The 21845-nt window shown below is 46.3% G+C and overlaps 2 protein-coding genes across 10 annotated transcripts in view; one reads left to right on the top strand and one right to left on the bottom strand.

The window, feature by feature from the left end:
- The first annotated feature begins 774 nt into the window (after positions 1-774).
- Positions 775-3890, top strand: LOC108621843 (solute carrier family 23 member 1). Its single transcript, XM_018019405.2, has 6 exons — positions 775-941; positions 1753-1885; positions 1941-2463; positions 2525-3041; positions 3115-3484; positions 3541-3890. The coding sequence occupies exons 1-6, from the start codon at positions 903-905 to the stop codon at positions 3720-3722; spliced, it is 1764 nt and encodes a 587-aa protein (XP_017874894.1). The 5' UTR covers positions 775-902; the 3' UTR covers positions 3723-3890.
- Positions 3785-21845, bottom strand: part of Nuak (Nuak family kinase 1) — a 49242-nt gene continuing 31181 nt past the window's right edge. For 4 of the 9 annotated variants that reach the window (XM_089466041.1, XM_089466066.1, XM_089466051.1 and 1 more), the window contains exons 2-16: positions 20878-21164; positions 20617-20816; positions 20337-20554; positions 19170-19779; positions 17665-18828; positions 15977-16588; positions 14886-15246; positions 14562-14822; positions 14374-14490; positions 14187-14310; positions 13974-14116; positions 13743-13799; positions 13260-13381; positions 4907-8927; positions 3785-4840 (exon numbers count right to left, since the gene is read on the bottom strand). In XM_089466041.1, the coding sequence (XP_089322167.1) occupies positions 4786-4840; positions 4907-8927; positions 13260-13381; positions 13743-13799; positions 13974-14116; positions 14187-14310; positions 14374-14490; positions 14562-14822; positions 14886-15246; positions 15977-16588; positions 17665-18828; positions 19170-19779; positions 20337-20554; positions 20617-20816; positions 20878-21080 (8268 nt within the window). In that variant the 5' untranslated portion in view covers positions 21081-21164 and the 3' untranslated portion in view covers positions 3785-4785. Of the gene's footprint in view, positions 4841-4906; positions 8928-11595; positions 13382-13742; positions 13800-13973; positions 14117-14186; positions 14311-14373; positions 14491-14561; positions 14823-14885; positions 15247-15976; positions 16589-17664; positions 18829-19169; positions 19780-20336; positions 20555-20616; positions 20817-20877; positions 21165-21845 lie in introns of those variants that run through there. The other 5 variants (XM_018019396.2, XM_089466073.1, XM_018019398.2 and 2 more) reach the window with 5 other exon arrangements.

Genomic DNA, 21845 nt, shown 5'->3' with positions numbered 1-21845 from the left:
TTAATTAGTGCAGTATTGGTACTCGAGTCTAATACGTAATTAGAATCAGGCCTTAGCTCTGACTAATATAGTAGTACTAATTCAACCACTTAGACCACATCAATTAATTGCAAAATAAGTTCAAAATTCTGTTCTCCCTGTTTGATATTAGCGGCTCAGATCAAAACTAACCGTACAGCCATAATATTAATATGAAAAGGTTTCGTTTTTTTAACGTAAATGAACTTGGTACTTTTTTCAAATGCTGTCATATACTTGATAGGTTTATAGACGTTAACATCTGCATACATATTTGTGGCTTATGATTGTTTGCCTTGCCCAACGACTTTGTTAATCAAGCGAAAGATATAATATTGTTTATCAAGCCCGTTTGGTCATATCTATATGGCGATCTTTTCGACACTTTTACAGGGTAGCAACGATTTTATCTCTTCCCTACGAAAACAATAAATAACTTGAGTAAAAATAATAAGAGTAAAATCCGAAGAGTAAGAAAACATTCTCAAAAAACGACATGATTGTCAATACAATTAATGTATTATTTATTGATTCGATCAGAACAGATCTGCTCACAGCTGCATGGATCACATTCTCTGATCTTGCCGTAGCTTTTGCTCCTCCACAGAGAGAGAGTACTACGTGTGCTCAGCCATGGCCCTCTCTCAGTCCAACTTTTACAGTTAGATTGTACTATTGAGCGATTTTCGACAGACTTTGCCTGAGATCTTTCCCAGCGCTGCCTTCTATTGCCATTCGTCGTAGTTAGCTTCTCTTCTCTTTCTTCAGTCTCTCCCGATCTGTCGACTGCAGCGGTTCACACCAGTTGCCGCAGTGAGGATCACATTGTGCACAATTTTAATAATTCGGTCGATGCTGAGCACAGAACAAATCCATTTCGAATAATGGAGCTGAATAGTGTTGCGATTGGGGATGGAGTTGGAGTGAGTAATGGAGTGCGGAAGTTCGGTTGAAGCTCCATTTGATTTTATACACATGTGCAAAATTCTGGATTTGGTGTTTATATAAGTAGTGCATTCTCAAAGCCAATTCGAATATCTATTGCCCTTAATTCGTATTTTTGTGTCGGTTCTGTTGTGATTCCTATCAGTTGCATTGTTTCCCTTCTGTGGGCTGAATCGATTTTTAATTGATTTCGAGGATCGAATAAATAATAATACATATTTAAATTGTAGCAGAGCGAAACCCAGTCTAATGGTTGATAAAATCTCCATTGCCGTGGGGCAGTTTGTTGGCCTGTAATTTGTCACATTTTTCAACAAACAATTTATGCTGGTGATTTATTGACTCAGCACCGTCCAGTATTTGCGGATCGTAATTTATGGGTTTATTAACATGAAATGTACCCTAACAAGCTGTGATCCATCTATTTATTCAATAGTTACTGGTCTTCAACTCACGCTCAATTAATCAGAATTCCAGCACGAGTGCTAATATCTATCTGTTAGCTAGACGGCGGGGCATGGGCGTTACCTATGAAAACCCACGATCTAGCTAATTCATAATGCTAATCAATTCAATTTATATAAGCATTTTTTTATTATTATATTAAACAAAAAATGTACTCCCCTTGCCGATAGTCTGATGCTGCCGGTAGAGACGTAGATAATATACCATTTCTCATTAACATAAGTCAATAGAATTCTGATTTAATATACTGTAATTTTAGAGCCAATTTAATAGCTGCATACATCAGCGGTAGTATCTTAATAAGTTTATACTTATTTGCTTTAGGTGGAAGCAGCCAAGTCAACTGATTTTAATGGCAGGCCAACGCCTGTGGGCGGGGCACCCACTGAGAGCCCTCCGGCGCCACATGCTGAGAAATCGAAACCCCAGTTGCTGTATGCCATCAATGAGAATCCTGGTAGGTCACAGGACCTGAACTCCATTTTCAGTCCTCTCTAATCCATTCATTTCAGTGTGGTACCTGAGCATATTCCTCGCTTTCCAACATTATTTGACAATGATTGGAGCGATTGTGTCGATTCCATTTATCCTAACGCCGGCGCTCTGCATGTCCGATGAGGATCCCAACCGTGGCATCATCATATCCACAATGATCTTTGTGACCGGCATTGTGACGTACTTCCAAGCGACATGGGGCGTCCGCTTGCCTATAGTCCAGGGCGGAACCATATCCTTCCTAGTGCCGACGCTAGCCATCCTCGCACTGCCGCAATGGAAATGCCCGCCTGCAGCTGAGCTGGATGCCATGAATGAGGAGGAGCGCAACGAACTCTGGCAGATACGCATGCGCGAGCTGTCCGGGGCGATTGCTGTTTCGGCCATGGTGCAGGTCATCCTGGGCTATACGGGACTGGTTGGCAAGATCTTAAAGTATGTAACGCCGCTGACGATTGTGCCAACGGTTTCGCTGGTCGGTCTAACGCTCTTCGAGCACGCTGCGGAAACGGCCTCCAAGCACTGGGGCATTGCAGTGGGGTAAGTCTTACATGGCATTCCACTCTATGGGCCCGATTAACAACTATCGAAATGTTTGCAGAACCACAGGAATGCTGACGCTTTTCTCGCAAATCATGTGCGACGTTTCGATTCCGATAGTTGCCTACCGCAAGGGCCATGGGCTGGAGGTGCGTAAGTTTCAGCTCTTCCGTCTGTTCCCCGTGCTGCTGACCATCATAATTATGTGGGGCCTTTGCGGCATTCTCACGGCCACCGACGTCTTTCCCCCGTCGCATCCATCACGCACAGATGTGCGTCTGAATGTGCTGACGAGTGCCAAGTGGTTCTATGTGCCGTATCCGGGCCAGTTCGGATGGCCCTCGGTCACGTTGTCCGGTGTCCTTGGCATGCTGGCAGGCGTGCTTGCTTGCACGGTGGAATCGCTGAGCTACTATCCCACAGTTTCCCAAATGGCCGGCGCCCAATCCCCACCGCTGCACGCCATCAATCGAGGCATCGGCACCGAGGGACTGGGCACTGTTCTGGCCGGCCTCTGGGGCGCTGGCAATGGCACAAACACCTTCGGCGAGAATGTGGGCGCCATAGGCGTGACCAAGGTGAGCAGCAAGCCAGCCAGACCTATCGTACAGAGGAAGCGTCATTGAGGGCTTTCATTCCACTTCTTTTCAGATAGGTTCTCGGCGCGTCATTCAGTGGGCCGCGTTCATCATGGTGCTGCAGGGCATCATAGGCAAGTTTGGCGCCATATTCATCCTTATTCCCGACTCGGTGGTGGGAGGAATATTCTGTGTCATGTTTGGCATGATCATCGCCTTCGGTCTGTCCACACTGCAGTACGTGGACCTGCGCTCCGCGAGAAACCTCTACATTCTCGGCCTATCGATATTCTTCCCCATGGTCTTGTGTCCCTGGATGCAGCAGCATCCGGGTGCCATCAACACGGGCAATGAGACCGTAGACTCCACACTCTCCGTGCTGCTGGGCACCACTATTTTGGTGGGTGGCTTACTGGGCTGCTTTCTGGACAATATAATTCCAGGTAAGCTAATATAAATTTTTATCAGAACTAGATGAAAATCAGTTCCATTTCCCCAGGCACACCAGCTGAGCGCGGACTCATTGACTGGGCCAATGAGATGCCTCTGGGAGACGACAACATCAACGATGGCACTGCCACGGATTACGATTTTCCCTACGGCATGGACACCATACGGAAATGGAAGTGGACCTACTACATACCATTCATGCCCACCTACAAGCTCAAGAAACAGAACTAAGAGAGATTTCCCTCATCAGTGGCGTTAATACTTAATGCAGATCGGATAGATTAAAGAATATGTTTTACGTTAACGATTGTATTCATACGTGATGTTTATTGATTTCTGTTTAAAATGTTTGCATTCATTCTCATGCTTTATTACATTTTCGTACGTTCAATTTTCTAAGCACTAGTTTTTTTTCCGTTTTCAATTTTAAATTCGCTTTTTGTTTTCGCTACACTCGAATCTTTTGCTCTCGTTAATTCTACACATATCTTCTATTATTTTGCAATAACATCAATAGTTCTAGTTAACGAAAGATGGCACCAATACAATATCAATACCATTGCAAGCTATCAATTTCTCAAATCATTATTCAGTACTGTTTTGCAAAAAATTCGTGTTAAAATTATTGATAAAATTTTAACGCATTTTTCGGCGTGGGGCTCTTAATAATATCATATAAAATATCTCTAAAATATTCGTTAAAAAATTAACATTCCTCAACCGTGCATCCCGTACCGTTAACTGCTTACAAATTAAATCATCTTTATGTCTAGGGCTAAATCTAAAAACGTCGAAGGAACCAAGGCACAATTATTTGAGAATCCTAGGCGACAACAATGATCATCGGTCACAAGGACATCTACTACAGCTTCTTTCACTGTCTATCTCTGAAACGTTACTATGTGTATATCTGACTAGTTAATGGGTCAACTACAAGCAGAGCTCCAGGGCGACCTGCACTAAATTTTAACTTTCGCTATATAAAACATATCAAAAATCAGTTATGCCTAAATTGGGGCACTCAACGTGGGCTCCATTCCGCTCTACTGAGAGAGTTGTCGTGATATCGCGGCAGCATCGATTGAGTGGCTTCCTAGAACCTATGCTGATTGTGATGAGCTTGTGCGGATTGCATTAGCTTTTTGATGCCGCCGCTGCTGGCGCGCGAGGATGAGGCCGAGGCTGACGAGGAGGCAGTTGTATTGGGCGGCGTGGCCATGGCTGGGCCATGGGCGGCCCTTTTCCGTTTTGAGTAGTAGCAGAAGATGCAGAATCCATTCTGCGGTGTGGAACATCAAATGTTTGTAGGGCTGCGCGTAGCTGACGAGGTACGGTAACGGGATCCAGAACTGTAAAAGCAGAGTAAATTCGATTAGTTGCGACTAGAGTTACATGCGACTCGATTCACAACCCACCGCGAGATGCTCGATGTGTAGTCCCGTACTGGAGTGCGGGCCTCTCGCCTGTGGTAAGTGCCCGCCGTACTGCTGCCGCTGGTGGGTGGCTCCAGGAGCGACATGGTGCGATGATCGTAGGGTCTTATCGAGCGGCGTCCCAGTGTGGCATAGCCATCCAGATGACTGCTGGTGCCGGCGCTGCTGCTGGTGCCCGAGGGCAGGGTGCCGTTCAGCGTGTAGGAGGAGCGGCGCTTGGGGTTGTAGGTGTTGTAGTAGCCATTGATGCCGCCAACGGCAGTATTGCTGGGACTGGAGCTGGACGAGCTCTTGTAGCGCATGGGCACGGAGCTGTAGTCCTGCGACTCGTAGCGCTTGCTCAGGAACGATGGCGACGTGTTGCGAATGTCGTTGAGACTCTTGCGAGGTTTGCTCGTTGCGCCCGCCGACGCAGACGCTGAATAGTCCAGCGGAGAGCGATAGACGGGCGGCTTGAGCTCCGTGCCCACGGGACTGAGCTTTAGTGGCCTGAAAAACTGTTGAGTAATGTCCGGGGAGTGGCCGCGCGTCTCCACCTCTGCTGCATGCAGCTTTTGGCTGGAGCGCGCCTTCACTGCCGCCTGCTGCTCGCGGTAATAGTCTCGCACCGCCGAGGGGCCAACAATGCTGCTGGTGCGTCGAGGCTTCTGCTCATTGAAGCGACTGTAGAAGCTGCGACGCTTAATGCGATCGATCACGCTCTCATTCGGATCGGAGCTCTCGGAGCAGCGCGTGGGCGACGACAGCTGTGAGGTGCGCGAGAGCCGGGACACCGTGGGTGACGGTGTTGCATGCAGCATGTAGTTGTCCTCGGAGCAAACGGACCAGTTGTCGAAGTACAGCTCGGGCTCCTCGGTGGGCGACATAAACGTTGAGGTCGAGGCACAGTCGTCCTGGTAGCTTCTCGAGTCCGACGAGTAGTTGGCAATGTTCTCGAACGAGGGCGTCAACAGGTTATTCCGATTGATCTCATGCGCCGAGGAGGTGCGGTAGCCCGACGTCTGCGAGCTGCAGTTGTTGTTGGTATTGACAGAGTTGTTGTTGGTGGCATTATCCATTGACTGCTGACTCGAGCTGTTGTTGGAGGAGGCGCTCTTCATGGCACCCGGATACGGCGGCAAATTGGAGTACAGCCCGTTGCCATTGATCAGAGCCGGATTCGTCTTTGCACCTCGGTAGCTCCCGCTGGTATTGGTCGTGGTTGTCGCAGTGCTTGTAGTCGGTCCGGATGCGCTTCCACTGGTCGCATTGCTCAGATCCAGCATGAGACCCTTGCGCTTCTCCTTGTTGCTTTGGGTATTGCTGCCAGTCTGCGTCGTTGTCGTGGCAGCCGATGACGCCTCTGCGGCACCCTGATTCTGTATGCACTCCGGACATATCGTCTCGCAGTTGCAGTTCTCCTCGGCAGCCGCATTTTTGGGCTTGCTCACATTCTGGTAGATGGGGGACGTTGGAAGCGACATGTCCTGCGCCTCGCGCACCTGCCTCTCAATATTGCTGGACGAGCGCGTACTACGCACGCGCCGCTGCTCGCTGCTCTCGCGATCGAAGCGTCGCAAGAGTCCACCCAGCATTTTGTTCACGGCGCCGCTCTGCTTTCCTGCCCCGCTGTTGCCGTCGACGTGCAGCTCCTCAACGCTGGCGGATCGCTTGGGACTGGCACAGGCTGCGGGCTGCGTGCGGGGAACAGAGCGTTCTCGCAATGAGCGGAGCATGGTGTCGAAGCGGGATCTCTTATCGACACGTTTTTCGTCTGTGGCCGTTTCCTGGGACTTTTCCGCATCCACGGCTTTCTTTTTTCGCTGCAGCGTTGACGCAGACTTCTCTGGAGAGCTGCGCTCCTCTGTCCAGTCTTGTTTCTGTGCACAGTTTAGAGTTGAGCTGGGCATGCTTCCTTTCTTCTCCTTGCTCATGGCAGAGTCACGGAGCTTCTCGAACTTTTGCCCAATGGCATAGAGCAGACCCTTGCTGGGTTTCTTTTCGGGCGACTTCTCCTTCGACTTGATAGCAGGACTCGACTCCTTGGAGCTGTTCGCTGAAGTCGTTGCTGTTGTTGTTGTTGTGGTTGGGGGTGTAGAAGGGGTGACTGGAGTCGGTGGCACCAGCTTGGACTTCTTGGACACTTTGATCACTTTCTTAGTGGACGTCGAACGCTGTTCCGCAGAAGAGGCTCCAGTGTCCTTTTCAGTCATTGTGCTCATTAAACCTGCGTTTGTTGCCGTCTTCTCTTCGGCAGTTGACTTGGAGCTCGATGCTGTGGTCGGTGCCAGCGCAGTCTCGGCGATGCTGGGTATTGCCGCACCGCTGCGAGTTACCTTTCTGATATCCTTGGGCATGGCCAGCTTTGTGGCCGGGTAGCTTTTGGGTCGCATCAGTCGGCTTTCTCTGGGAGCATCAGTGGACGTCTCTGTTGCCGTCGTGGCTATCTTATTGGGCAGTTTGCTTTGCAATGTTGTGGCCGAAGTCTGGGGCAAAGGTATTTCTGTGTTTCCCTTGAGGCTTAGACCCAGATCCTTCATGGGATACGACTTAGGTCGCTTTATCTTCGTGTCCATTGGAGCGGGCTGCTCGTTGAGCTGCGTTTCCGCACCGAGCTGCGATACGGTAGATTCATCCGTTGACTTCTTGACGACCCGCTTGACTTTTCGCACGAGCTGGCTTGTTGTTGCTGTGGTTGTTGTTGTCGTGATTGATTTGCCAGCATCGGCATCGGCGCTTATCTCAGTGTCCTTCTCCTTTGACTTGATTTTCTTCACCTTCTTGATGGTGGAAGTTTCTTCGGTTCTGTTAGCTCTAGATGTCTCGACAGTTGTCTGCTCGGTGGTCGAGCGCTGATCGTTCTCCTTCTGGGTTCGCACCGCGGACAGCAGCTGCAGCTCCTGCAGTATTTTGTTGGCCAGGTCGTGTTTATCCAGCTCTGTGTCCATTTCTCGCGAACGTGATTGGCTTCGTCTCTTCTCAGATTGCTGGGCCACCGGCTGTGGTTCCGCTACTGCGTCAGAGAACTGTTCCATGCTCTTGTTGCGCGCATGCCGCTTTGTCGTTTGGCTTGGCTCCACCTCGGACTCCACATTGGGCAGGCTGTGCTTGCGTTGGCGCAGATCCTCCGTTGCCGCTGCCGCTGCCGCAGTCGCTTCGAAGCGATCACAAGACTTTTCCCGTATCTCGCGCAGCACGCTTTGGGAGTCGCGCTCGCGTGGCTCGTCGAAGAAGTCGGGCCGCAGAAAGCGTGAGATTCGACGCTGCGAGGAGCGTCTACGCAACGAGCTGCTGCCGTCAGTCACGGCCACGGCCACACTCGGAGTTTGTGGCGGTGGCGACAGGTAGCCGCTCGGTGGACGCCCCACAGCAGCGCTATAACGCTTTTCCGGTACCTCCTTGGTCAACGCGGCCGCATTGCCGGACTTGCTCAGATACGGCGAGTAGTACTTGTACTTGTCATTGATGTCGCTGGTGTAGCTGCTGCTGCACAGCGAGGACTTGCCGTAGTCGTCGCGGCAGACGCTGCTGCTGCGGCTTTTCGCGGCCACTGCAGCTGCACTCGATTCCTGGGCGGGGCCCTGGCTGGGCGCCCGGCTCAGGCTGCGCCGGTAGATGGCCGTGCTGGCCGACGTGGTCTTTGGTGCATCCGTCAGGGGTTTGCTCTTGGCGTCCTCCTCGGGCTGTTCCGCTATGTAGCCACGGCCACTGCTCTGGCTGCGTTTGTACACCTTAATAGCTGGCGTCGTAGCAGCGCCGCTCTGGACACTCAGAGTGCGAGACAGCTTGCGGGCCTGCGTTGGCGGCAGCTTGGCCAGCAACTGCTCCTGGAAGCATTTGGGCAGCCCTGGCGTTATGCTCGACAGCGTTTCGAGATCCTTTTTGCTCAGTCGCAAGCGCGATAGATCCAAGTCGGCCAGGTCGAGTGGCTCCTCGGCGTTGGCCTCGGCTGCGCTCTCCTTTCCATTCTCCGCACCTCCTGGACCTGCTTTGCCTTTGCTGGAGCTGCTCTTGGAGTGATGCCCTGTGAATGGTAGAGGTGAAGGCATGGATTAAGTCTCGAGCATGGTCCGTAGACTCACGGGCGTACAGGGAGCGGGAGCTAGATGCCAGAGCTAGGGGCCAGTTGGAGAGCTCACTTACCTGTTCTCAATGCACACTATTCAAGCTCTTACATAACTTAGTACCTGTTCTCCGAGTCGCTGTCCCGGCGCACCTGTAAACGTTTTGTATGTTTGCAACCAAAAGAACTTTGCACACTGGATCGATCTAGAGTAACATAGCGGGGTTAGCTTGTTAAAGCAATTGGAATTAAACAAAAAATGGCTGATCAAAAACAGTAACAACAATAAGGAACATACAACAGTTCGTTCTCACGTGCAGGAGGACATCAAAAATAACAAAGTTTTGGGTTTTATTTTGTTTATCGTTTTGGATTTATGTATTTAGCAATTCATCAGGTTTAATGACTTTTGTTTCATTTGCAAATTGGTATATAAAATTTGATTTTTAGTAATTAAATGTATTCATGTACGATAATTTAGGAATGTCTAAGTGTATGTAAGTGTATGTGTGTGTGTGTGTGCATATAAAAATATTGCTTATTTGTAATGCTCGAGGCAGCATATAGCCTGCTTGAGTTCAATTAAAATGACTTGAATATGTATAACAATCGATGATTATTGTTTTAGTTTTTAGTTTGTAGATTTTAGATTTTGTGAACAATCTTAGATCAAACTCAAATTGAGCAATTACATAAATAATTAAAGCTGTTTAAAAATAATTAAAAATCACAATCTGCGTCACAAATCTATAACAACATATTCTCTGCTCCTCAGAATTTCAAAGGTTTTTTTTTTTTTTTTTTTTTGTTAATTTTGTTTCAATACGCGTTACTTTAACAAAACAAATAAAAATTAGTGTTTAGTCAACAGCATTTGATACATTTATTGCAATATGCTTTCGGGCGCATATCGAACGCTAAATGTGCTCTAGTTGTTAAAATGCGCTGCCAAAACTAATTACAGGTCAATGGAATCAACAATAAACGACTGTGTAGAGTCCAATTGGAAAATCAAATTATTATTTCATTGCGCCAACCAAACAGCTTCCAGCAACAGCATTAGCATTAGTATCCGCATCCGCATCCGCATCAGCATCAGCATCCGCATCAGCATCAGCAATTGCAACAGATTTAGTGTTATGGCCTCTTGAGGTTTCTTGTGGTTGTGATTGTGGCAGTGGTGGTGGTGCTGATGGTTTTAGCTGTCTTGGGTGACTGGGCAGCCGTTGTCTCTTCTTTGTTCTGCTGCTCCTGGCTGATGGTTAAGTGCGGCGCTGTGGCGATGGCGACTTTTCTTGACGTTCTCGTGGCCGTTGCAACAATGGCCGGCTGCAGTTGCAGTTGCAGTTGCGTGTTGGCTTTGCTTTTGCTGCTGGTTGTTGTTGTTGTTGTTGTTGATGTTGATGTTGTGGATTTTGTATTGAACGGGCTGTTGTTAATAGTTATGACATGCTTGGTGGGCGTGGTAGTAGTTAAAGATAAACCAACTGTAAACGAAATAAGCACGAATTGTGTAAAACGGCCAACGAATTGCGCATAATCAAATAATTAGTGAACTAACCAAATATTTAATATATTATGTAAGCCAAAGTGGGGCCCAGATCAGTATGAGTATGATTGAAATAACGGTGGAGTGCATTAAGTCTCGAAATATATAAAAATAAAATAGTATAATAAAGAGCGAGAAGTAGATAGAGAGAGCGAGAGAGAGAAAGAGAGAGAGAGCAGCTCAAGGTTTGTGTTGTTTGCTGATGATAAAAAAAATATGTTTGCGCTTCAGAGAATGACAACAATTAGTAGCTGAACATTATTATTGTACATTATCGTATTCAAAGTTTTGGACATTTTTTTACTTTTTTGTTTTGTTTTAGTTTTGCTTAACTTTGCTAAAACCGCTTGAATAAAATGCACAAATATTTTTATATTTTTTTTGTTGCTGTTGTTTACATTATTAAAACTGCTATAAACAAATTCGTATTGAGTAACAATTTGATTTCTTGATTAAAAATAGCCCAGAACTCAGAAAGTTGTTTTTGGTTTCGATTTGAATATTGAAACAGAATTTGTGTTTCCTTTGGTATTTGTGCCAAGTTAGTTATTGTTGTTGTTTTTGTTGCGGCTATGGTTGTGGTTGTGGTTGTGGCTTGGTTGTGGTTGTGGTTGTGGTTGATCAGCTTTTACACAGCATTAAACAGCGTGGACAAAATTAACTACATCGATAAGCTTCAATTGCATGTGTGTGCTTGTGTGTATGTATGCATGTGTGTGTGCTTAGTGGTGTTATAAATTAATATGTCGTACAACACAAAATTTGGTTTAATTATTATTCAACTAAAAACATAAACAAGAACTTTGGAACTCAAACAACTTGCTTGGTTAGCGAATTTCCATTTTAATTGAATTTCTTTTGTGATTGTTCTTTATGGTAAAAAGGAGTTTAATATTTATATATACATATATAGAGAGAGAGAGAGAGAGATATGTAAAACTAAAACAAATTTAAGGTAGCGGGGCCATTTGCAAACTGTACAACAATAATTAAAGTACTATGTATGTATATGTGGATATTGATTAAACAAAATTCTTTTGGTTGTCAAACAATTTGTAATTGGAAATAAAAGAGCCATGGTTTATATATATTTTTTGTTTATTTTCATTTTTTCGTCTGTATTTTCTCTTTGTTTCTAGATTTCTAAAACAAAAGTGGATCGCTTTATTGTCATCAAAATTTGTCTCACTGTAAAATGTAATAAAATTAATTGTGGGTTAAATTTGTTCATTTTTTGGATGTTGGTTGTTAAGATTAAGTACACCCTTTCCTTTCCCTTGTTTGTTTTCAACAATTTAATAATATGGTTTTTCTTCATTTTTGTTTATTTTTTAACAATTTTTAATAACACACGAGTCAAAGTAAATTTATAAAAATTTCGTATTTTTGTTTTTGCTCCTAATTAATTTGTGCATAATTTGTTGTAGCTGTTGCAACATATGAATACGCATACATAAACCTAAGTACATGTATGTATATATGTGTGTGTGCATACTTATTCTTTGTTGAGCATTTTGTTTTGTTGGCCAAGCTAAAATCGTTCGAGACGAATAACTAAATTGTTGCGCAGATATTCAAAACTTTGAATACGATTTCATAATTCACAATTCATTTGTAATATTTCATTTCTCATTTGACCTTTGACATTTTTTCTATCATCATTGCATAACATTTTAATACTTAATAAAATAATAATAATAAAAAACCTTGTTAAGCAAATAATGGAAAGAAAAACTCAAATCAAATAAATATGGGGATAAATAAATAAATAATTAACTGTGCAAACATTACGAAGAGAACAATAAGAGGCACATTTAATTGAGTCGGTTGGGTTCGTTGGGCTACGAGAGCTTAAACATGTCTCTGATGAGAGGTAAATATCCATACATATATATATGTGTATATATACAGATAAATGTATATATATACATACATACATATATATATATATATCATGTATGTATTCTTGTAAATTGTAATTGTAAGCGGCAGCAGCATTAAAGGTTAATAACAAACGTTATTGTGCTCTAGGACAGGTAGCAATAGATCGATAGATATATATGTATAATAATAGATAGATAGAGTAGATAAACATAGATAGATAGATAGATAGATTGATTGATAGAGTACTACTTTTGATATAGTTTCACATCTTAAATTGATGGTAGATATGCTAGTAAATGGATGTGCGCACACACAAAATATAATTATAATAATAATAATAATCAAATAATAAGTCAAAAATGTCAATCAGAATAGAACGGAAAAGGATTTGTCAAAGTATTAATTGGCATTTTCATTTGATAATTACAGTAGACACTTAATTAATTGCTTAATTTGATTGTTTTTAGGGTTGCTTTTTGTTGTTGTTTTTTTTTTCAGGCTGCACAAACTTGTTTAGACTAAATAAGTAGATATAGTAGTAGTACTTGATTTGTTTTGTTTTGTATCTGGTTTTGTTGTTGTTTTGGGTTTTTGTAGTTTCTATTTATGTTTTGTTTTGTTTTGTTTTTGTTTTTGTTTTAGCATACATCAACAACTACTAGAATGGTGTATACAAGTATATATCGAAATTGAAATTTCTTATTTACGTAGCATACTTTTGCAGCTGATATTATTTTACGGTTTACGTTCTGTTCGATTCGTTGCAGTTGCAGTTGCAGTTGCAGTTGCTTCGCTTGGCATCTTCTGCCTGTTGTCTGCCTACTGATCTAAATATTTACTCTTTAATCTGTGATATTCACCTCTTGGCAGCGTGGCGCCCGTGCGCGAGAACATCGACTCCATATCGCTGCCCAGGTCCCGGGACATGCTGTGCCGCCAGGGAGCGCCCAGGCCGCTGCTGTTGCTGGCGCTGTTCAGACGACTGTCAGAGAGACCCAGAGATAGGGGGGGAGAGAGAGAGAGAGCGAATAGTGTTTAATTTCAATTCACACAAATAAATGCATGTGGCATGCGCATGTGTAACATAGCTGACTGTGAGGCATGGCGGACAACGTTTAGCTAAAGGACTTGCACATTGAATGGGCCAACTTACAGGCAGCACTTGGAGCCAGAGCAATCGATCAACCAATCAACCAAGCCCCTTAACAAACGTTGTCCGCATCTAGGAGACACAGGCGCATATGCCAGAAGTTAATAGTTCTATCGTAATAGTAAATAGATTGAGGTGATTTGCAGGCAGTATCTCTATATAGCAGATAGCTCTCGCTACAGTTCATACTTACACTTGCTTCTTCTCAACCGTTTGGGTATAGCTATAACTGACTTGTGACCTATGCTCGCTATGCGGTTAGTTAGTTGGGCAGATTAGCAAATGAATTGGGGGGTTTAGTATTTCGATAGCAGCATGTAAAGAATGTATAACAGTCATGGTAATTAACGGGAGCTCGCATCGATTTGGTATTCTGAATGACCTAATTGCTAGCTAGAGCTGCCTCGTGGGACCAGCCACTCACCTGCCAAAGGGGCCGCCCTGACTCCAGAAGGGCCTGTGGCCCTGTGCCTGCCGCGATATATCTGTCAGCAGGCGACTAGAATGACTGGGAAAACCGGCTGTCAGGTCGCTGTTGACGTTCATGCGATTCGTGAGCGTGCGCACCTGGAATTGGAATACGAAATGTGAATGTGAAATGTTCTTCCTTATGGAATGTATTGTGATTCCCACTTACGCGTTGCAACAATGTCGAGAACAGGTTCTCCGCGGTAAGTATCTCAAAGCCATCTTCGTCATCCTCCTCGCCGGAGCTCTGTGAATCGTTGTCCTGGCTAATTTTCTTGACGGGCCTCGAGCTCCTACGTAACATTTAGTTAAATATAACGAGATTTGATTGGCGTAGATTGGCATCAATTGCTTACCTTAATCTGTGCGGGGTAAAGAGCGAATCCTCGTCAGCGCCATCACGAGTTATCGATGCTGTGCGCATCTTCTGGAATGGCGAACTCTCATCAAAGCCCGACTCGCTGAGCAGGGATCTGCGAAGAAGGTTTAGAGGTTTAATAATGATTCAATAGAGAGAATATTTGCGCTCTCTGCCAAGGCTTACCCAATCCGATGCGCTGGACGCAGTCGGCTGAATGTCGACCGACTGGAGGTGGTTGTTTGACCCGACTCGGATGGCTCAATGCTGCGCTCGCGTGGCGTGATGAAGCCACCGCCCTCCACGGCAATGGGTATAATAAATTCGCGTGGACTCTTCTTAATGGGCTGCGAGATGCTCGGCCCGCCAGTCACAGTGGACTGGGACATGGTGGCGGTTGATTCCGCTTCGGATTCAACAGTGGATTGACGTGACAACGAGCCGGAGCTGCAAGGATTCAGAGAGCTTAGCGACATTGGGAATAAAACTCTCCGTCTTCTCTTCACTTACCGTGTTGTGGTGTTGGAGCTGGTGCGTCCGTAAGCCTGTTGCGTCGGTGGCCGCTGTATGGTGATGATGTGCTCCTTGGGCTCCAGACTGGTGGCGCGCGACTGCAGCGTGGTCTTGATGGGGCTGTACGGCATGGGGCCCTCGCGTGGCGGCGCGCTGCGCAGGTCGGCCACTGGATGCTGCATCTCGGTGCTGAAACGCATCGCCGGCTGCGGGTGCTCGGGCACGCGCGGCTTGATGTCCAGCTGCACCTCGGATTTGGCATTGATTTTGCGTCGCGGCAACGTCGCCGACTTCAGCGTAATGGAGGCGGTCGATGTTTTCACGGCGCCGCCTGCTGATCCATCTCCGCCTGGCGAGGCTGTGCATATGCAATAACAAAGATATTTAGTGATTAGTCAAGCGCTTTTATTGTCAACAAGATGGGAACATGAACGGTTAAGTAAATAAGCATAGAAGTAGCAAAAGTGGGTAGCGGAAGTAATTAAAGGCCAAACAAATTTGGGGGTAAGTAAGTGTGTGTGTGTGTGTGTTCGCAAGCCAAGTGTTGGTAGTTAAGTTGAAGCAGCAGCAGCGACTGGCAGCAGCAACAGCAGCAGCAGCTAAGCAGCTACAGATACGAATATGCACTAACAACAACGAGCAACGAGAACAAGAACAAGAACAAGAACAACAATATCAATATCAATACCAACAGCAACAATTGAAACGGCAACAGATTTATCTACAAAACAGAGCAGAGATACATAAGTAGCTTTGGATTTGTTGTGAGTTCCATTGATGGGCGAAAGGAAAGCAAAGTAAGAAATAGTAACAACATAGAGAACACAACACCGACTACGGCAACAGGTACGGTCGAATATTAATTGAGAGAAACTACAGATACTACAACAACAGAGGAACAACACACACAACAGAGCGATTTGTGGCTGGCTGAGATCTGGCATCGATTGCCCGATAGCCAGCCTCAATGCATCTGCTAGGGGAACGCAACGGATTTGGTTGACGGCAGGGCAGGCGGGCGGTCAGGCAGGTGGGCAGTTGGGCAGTTGGGCGTCGCGTGGCACAGTGGAGCCGCTGCCAAGACTTACATTTCAGCCACACAGCCGCAGGCAAGGCAGATGTATTGAGAGTGTCTTGAGCTTGATTATGAAATGGTCTCGTACGCGAGCTGACATTGTAATTGATAATTGGCATCGGATTGTTGGGGTTGTTGTTGTTGTTGTTGTGGTTGTTGCCGCTATTGTTGCTGCTGCCGACTTGAACGTGGCCATGGCTGGGGGCGTACAGCGGCGAGGGCGGTGGCGTGAACAGAGCGCTGCTTGTAGATCGTAGGTGTTGCTGCTGCTGAGCCTCCTGGCACTTCTGCTGGTACTGCTGCTGCATCTGCCGAAAGGGGCTGCTGGTGGGCAGCGGCTGGAATATGCTCGCCGTGCTGTACGCAGTCTGCGGCTGCCACATGGCCACTCGCTGTGGCGCCGCCGTCGCTCCAGGCACGCCGCCAGAGAAGAGACGCTGCTGCAATGTTTGCTTGGCAGCTGCCAATGCATTAGCCGGACTGTTGTTGCTGTTGTTGTTCGTATTGCCTATGAAATTGCTGGCACTCTCAGTGCGCATCGGTAACGGCAGCATTGCACCGCCCCCAACACCGCCGCTGCCGAAGCCATTGCCCATGCCAAATAATGCTGTTGGCCGGCGTATCACTAAAATTAAGATGATTCAATGATTATGATGAGAATGTGTGTGAATGTATGTGTGTTGTGTGACGCGCACCACAGAGCAAAAGACATGAGAGTGAGTGAGAGAGAGAGAGAGAGAGAGAGAGAGAGAGAGAGAAGAGGGAAAAGACAATGGTCAAAGAGTGGCATATGCTCTGGGTTTACTTTGGGTCCATGAACTGTTTGGCATGAGCAAGCGAGATGCATTCGGACTCGATTCAACTTATAATTAGGAGTGTGCCAGAGTATATTCCAAAAGCCAAAAGTAATCCATGCAGCACTCTGCTGGCAAAACGTTTTACATACACAACAACAGGGGAGAAAGTTATGTAAATATTGGAAATACAAGACGCATTAAACTGAAAGCTATGCACAAGTCTCAATCAGCTCGGCAGATAAGATTAGACATAATCAATCGACAGCTATAGTTTCTTCTTTCTTATTTTAATTGCTACTACTATCAGATTAGACATTGGTTTTGAATAGATCATGGCTACGAATTGCTGGAAATCGGTTTAAAAATGAATTTCAGATTGCAGAAGAAATTGGATATACATTTAAGTTCAAGTTGAACTGATAATTCTTAGAATATACATATATTATTATATATAGAATATTATTATATATAGCAAAACTAGATTTCAAAACTAATTTTAAACAAGAATATTCAATTCTTTATCTCTTTACACTTCGTAATGAGAGAAGAGATACGAAAGTGAGGTACGACAAAAATATTGGAATTCTCTTTAACGTTTACAAAGTGAGATCCAATAGTAATAATAGTAATACATCTATGCAGAATATATTTATAATCTGAAATTTTATTGAACAAAACATCGAAATATCTTTCGTATTGATCTGCTACATTTCTGAAGCCTATATTCCTTTAACTTAACTGCCTTGCCGCTAGACTTGTGCCAGATGCTATTGCTTGGTAATAGATATATGTATATAGATAGATAGAAGTGCTGGTAGTCAACTCGAAAGCGCTGCGGGCTTAGCTTAAATTATCATTATTAGATAGTATCGTATGTGGGCATGCAGTTCCATTGGCCACTCACCTGGCTGGATGGCGTTTCCAATTATGGCGCGCGCATTCTTCAACTTACGCTCGCGCTCTTCGGCCGTCGGCTCGCTAACGCCGATGGTCTCGGTTTGGGCGCAGAGCTGGTCCAGTTCCTTGTTGGACTCGTTCTGCGCCTGTCGCAGCAGCGCAATCGAGTTCTCCATGGAGCGACGCGCCTCTTCCAGCGATATCGAGGCCACCGAGTTCTTGGAGTCGCTGCCCTCCAGAGCGCCACTCACCACCGGCGAAGCTGGCGGTGTGCCCAAGGCCTCCTGCGCCTCGGCCTCTTGAGCCGCAGCCGCAGCGGCGGCCACCTGCTCCTGGGCGCGACGCTCGCCCGGCGTGGGCCCAGTCATTGGCGTCGGATTTGTGGCCTTGCGCTCGAACTCCTTTTTGAAGCTGCCCACACTCACGCCGGGTATGCTCAGCTTCTTGGGCTTTTCCGGCGCCACAGTGGTCGGCGGCGGCTGAAACTTTTCAGCTGTTTCCAGAATGCGCGACTTGCGACGCTCCGCATTGAACTTGTTGAGTGTGGACTCATCCTGCAGGCTGCACTTGCGCACGAACGGCGCAGCCGGCGGCTGTGTCTGTGGAGCAGCAGTGCCGCTGGGCGTGGCCTTGCCGCTGGCACTCTCATTGATGGCATTCACCAAGTCGGCGGTCTTGTGTTTGTTCACAAACTTCTTAATCACTTTGGTGGCGTCCTTCTCCTCGGGTGCTTCCACTACAGCATCCAGTTTGGCACGTGTTGGCTGTCGCGGCACAGCATTGGCGGGTGGTGCAGCGGGCTCTCCAATGAGCTGCTCGCACAGATTGCCAACCTTCTGCATGTCCTGCGGGGAGTAGCCGGGCGCCGAGTTCGACGCTGGCTGCTCGTCGGCGGGCGCAACGCTCTCAGTCTCCATGGGCTGGGGCGCCGTCAAGGGTGTGGTGGCGGCTTGTGCGAGCGGTGCTGTGGTTGTTGGTGGTGCGAGCGATGGCACTGTTGCTTCGCTGATGACGAACGAACTGTTGGCCGGCTTCTCCTTCTTCTTGGCCGTGGTGCCAGCGGCGTTCTCCGTAGACACCGTCGGCTGCAGCTTGCGTTTGGCCTGCACCGGACTCTGGGCGGGTGTAATGGTGCGTGTGGGTGATGGCATTAGGGCAGCCTCGCCGCCAGCTAGGAAAGCGTGGAAAGAGGAGAGATCGAGAGAGAGAGAGAGAGTGAAAGGGAGGCGTGGTTTAATGAGAGTGGTTAAATGATTTGATTTCAAGTTGTTTAGTGCACTTGAGTGTGTGATCCATTTCGATCGTTAGGCGGGCCGAGGAGTGGGAGCAGGTAGACCGCATGAGCAGCAGTTAGTTGGGTGGTGGGCAGGACACATTGTTGTGTATGCCAAGTTAGTTCACAGCACTTTACAATATATATATATACAAAATTGTGTGCGGAGGAGCTCTAGGGTCTTCTTATGGTCTTTACAAGCATGACACGTATTTCAGATTCGATGTGCATCAACTCACCAGCAACCATGTCCAGGATGCGACGCTCTGCCTCCGTGCTGGGCGCCCCCATATCACGTATGGAGCCCACTGAATGCGAGCGTTGAACGCGCTCATTCCCGGCTGCCTTGGCGGCGGCTGCTGCGGCCGCCGAGCTCTCCGCCGATGGCACAACCAGTTGATCCGCTGTGATGGCAGCCGGGGTCAGCGATAGCAGAACGTCGAGACGCACTGGCGTCTGATTCGCCAAATCCTCGGCCAAATCCAGGCATGACACATTGTCGTTCTCGTTCACCCACCAATGCGAGCATATCTGCTCGATGGTGGCTCGCTTCTGCGGACTAACCGTCAGCATGTCCCGAATGAGCGTGGATGCACGCACAGGCTGTCGCGGCTCATAGTAGTCGCCCTGGCTGATCTGTTTCACTAGCTTCTTAAAGTTTGAGCCATCAAACGGCATGGAGCCGTAGACTAGAGTATAGAGCAGTACGCCCAAGGACCAGCAGTCCACCTCCGGTCCCTGGTACGGTGTGCCCTCCACGATTTCTGGCGAGGCATACAACGGTGAGCCGCAGAAGGTGCCTAGCAGGCGCTGATCGTCAAAGACATTAGACAGACCAAAGTCGGCAATCTGTTGAAGAATTTAGAAGAGAGAGAGAGTCAGTAAGTGATTGAGTAAGAGAGTGAGAGGAAACATTGTAGAGAGAGCGAGAAGGAGGGAAATAGAGTGAGGTAGATAGATAGAAACAAAGAGAAAGAGAGAGAACGACAGAAGGAAAGAAATAAAGAAATAGGGAGGCAGACAGAGAGAGCGACAGAGTGAGAAAATGATCAATCACATCTATTAATGTCTACAGAAATAAATCTAAAGTATATCTAATTAGAGCTTTGAAATCATTATTACCAGTTCATTGTTCATTTACAACTATCATTCTATTTTATAAAAATCTGTATAATGAAGTAACCGTATAATGATAGTTAAAACTTGAAAAATTTATATATATATTACTACTTCACAGCTTATAGTCCTAATAAAGTTTTTTTTTTTTTTTTTACATAATTACCAAATATAGCTTATCTAAAATTTGATCAATTTCTGTATTCTTAATGAGGAATAAAGTTCGAAAATTTCTTTAAATCGTACAGCCTATGCTCTAATATAATATAGTTTCAAGAAATGTACTCTACCTTCGCATTGCCATGCTCATCGAGCAATATATTTTCCAGCTTTAAGTCGCGATGGCAAATTTTGTGTTTGTGACAATAGTATACGGCCGTAGCCACCTGACGGAAGATGCGGCGCGCCTCCTCCTCGCTGAGCACCTTGCGCTCGGACAGGTAGTCGTATAGCTCACCGCCAGCGGCAAACTCCATGACTAGCACCATTTTCTCGCGGTTCTCGAATACTGCAAGAGAGTAATTACAGAATGAGCTTGGGCGATTCACTTGGGAGCAGACGAGCGCGTACCTTCGTAGATGTGTATTATGTTGGGATGCTGCACTGAGCTCATGATTTGCACCTCCCGTCGAATGCGCACCAGGTCCGCCTCGGCTTCAATTTTGCATTTCTTTATGGTTTTAATTGCCACCTCCTGGCCCGTTTCCTTATTAATACCGAGCTGTACCTTGCCGTAAGTGCCTTGACCTAATTTCTTAATAATATCAAATCTGCAAGCAAGGCGAGAGTTACTCGAGAGCAATACGAATTGGGAACGACCACGGAACTTACCTTTGTCGCAGCTTTTTGCGATGATTGTTCATTTTGACATTCCCCGTATGGGCGATGCCGCTCATAATATTGTCTATTTGATCCTGTGGTATGCCCGACCGATGTGCCATGCTGTTTGCGCCCGCATCCAGACCAGCCGCGGCGGCATCAGCAGCACTCGCCGCCGTCCCATTGGGCGTCGAGTCGGGTTTGCTTATCACCATGGCTATGACTGTGGTTGTGGTGGTGGTGGTGGTGGTGGTGCCTGTGTCTGTGAATGTTGCTGTGTCTGTTGTCGAGGCCAATTACTGCAAAGAGGATACAGGGAAAGGATGCACGTTAGTAAATAGTTCACTAGCTCCAAGAGCAAATATGCACACACACACACACACACACACACACACGTAGACCACGGCACTCATCCATCAAACGTTCAATCAAATGGGCAATCAATTAATTATCCACGATGCGCGACAGCCACTCATTGAAATGCTGACGACCCAGCCCAAGATGAAACTAGTGCAGTGCCTCTGCAGCGATGCAAAGCTTTTCAGGGCCGCACTCGACCTACATAGTTCGTAATTATGCTCACAGCAGGCAACAAAATGCGCCGAGCCACCGAGCACATTTCTAATATGCTTAAAGTTCAAGTATTAGGGTTATACAAATCAGATTTAATATATATGAATTGTAGTCTGAAAATTTAAATCCCACAGATTAGGGGAGAACTTTTGAAAATTCGCTAGAGAATGTGATACTAAGACTATACAGTTACAATATAAAATATCTACAATATAATTAAGGCTTAGGAAAAATACAGCAGACACTTTATGTACATAATTTAGTTTTCGAGTTGAAAAAAGTATCAGACAAGTTCTACTGATACCTAGTAAATTTCAGTTAATTAAACTTGTAATTTTCATACATATATAGTAAACCCTAATAGATTGCCGAAATTCCTGTTTGCTGAGGCCTTGTATGACCTTTGC

The sequence above is a fragment of the Drosophila arizonae genome, chromosome 2 (genome assembly GCF_054131065.1).
Source record: "Drosophila arizonae isolate 15081-1271.41 chromosome 2, UAZ_ARI_1.0, whole genome shotgun sequence".
NCBI classification, from domain to species: Eukaryota; Metazoa; Arthropoda; class Insecta; order Diptera; family Drosophilidae; genus Drosophila; species Drosophila arizonae.
Note: the sequence above shows the minus strand (reverse complement) of the source record. Positions and strands in the feature narration are given on the sequence as shown.

Coding starts and splice junctions, on each gene's coding strand:
- LOC108621843 (XM_018019405.2), top strand. CDS start 903: ATGGAGCTGAATAGTGTTGCGATTGGGGATGGAGTTGGA. Junction 1,886..1,940: donor TGCCATCAATGAGAATCCTG/GTAGGTCACAGG, acceptor CATTCATTTCAG/TGTGGTACCTGAGCATATTC. Junction 2,464..2,524: donor CACTGGGGCATTGCAGTGGG/GTAAGTCTTACA, acceptor AAATGTTTGCAG/AACCACAGGAATGCTGACGC.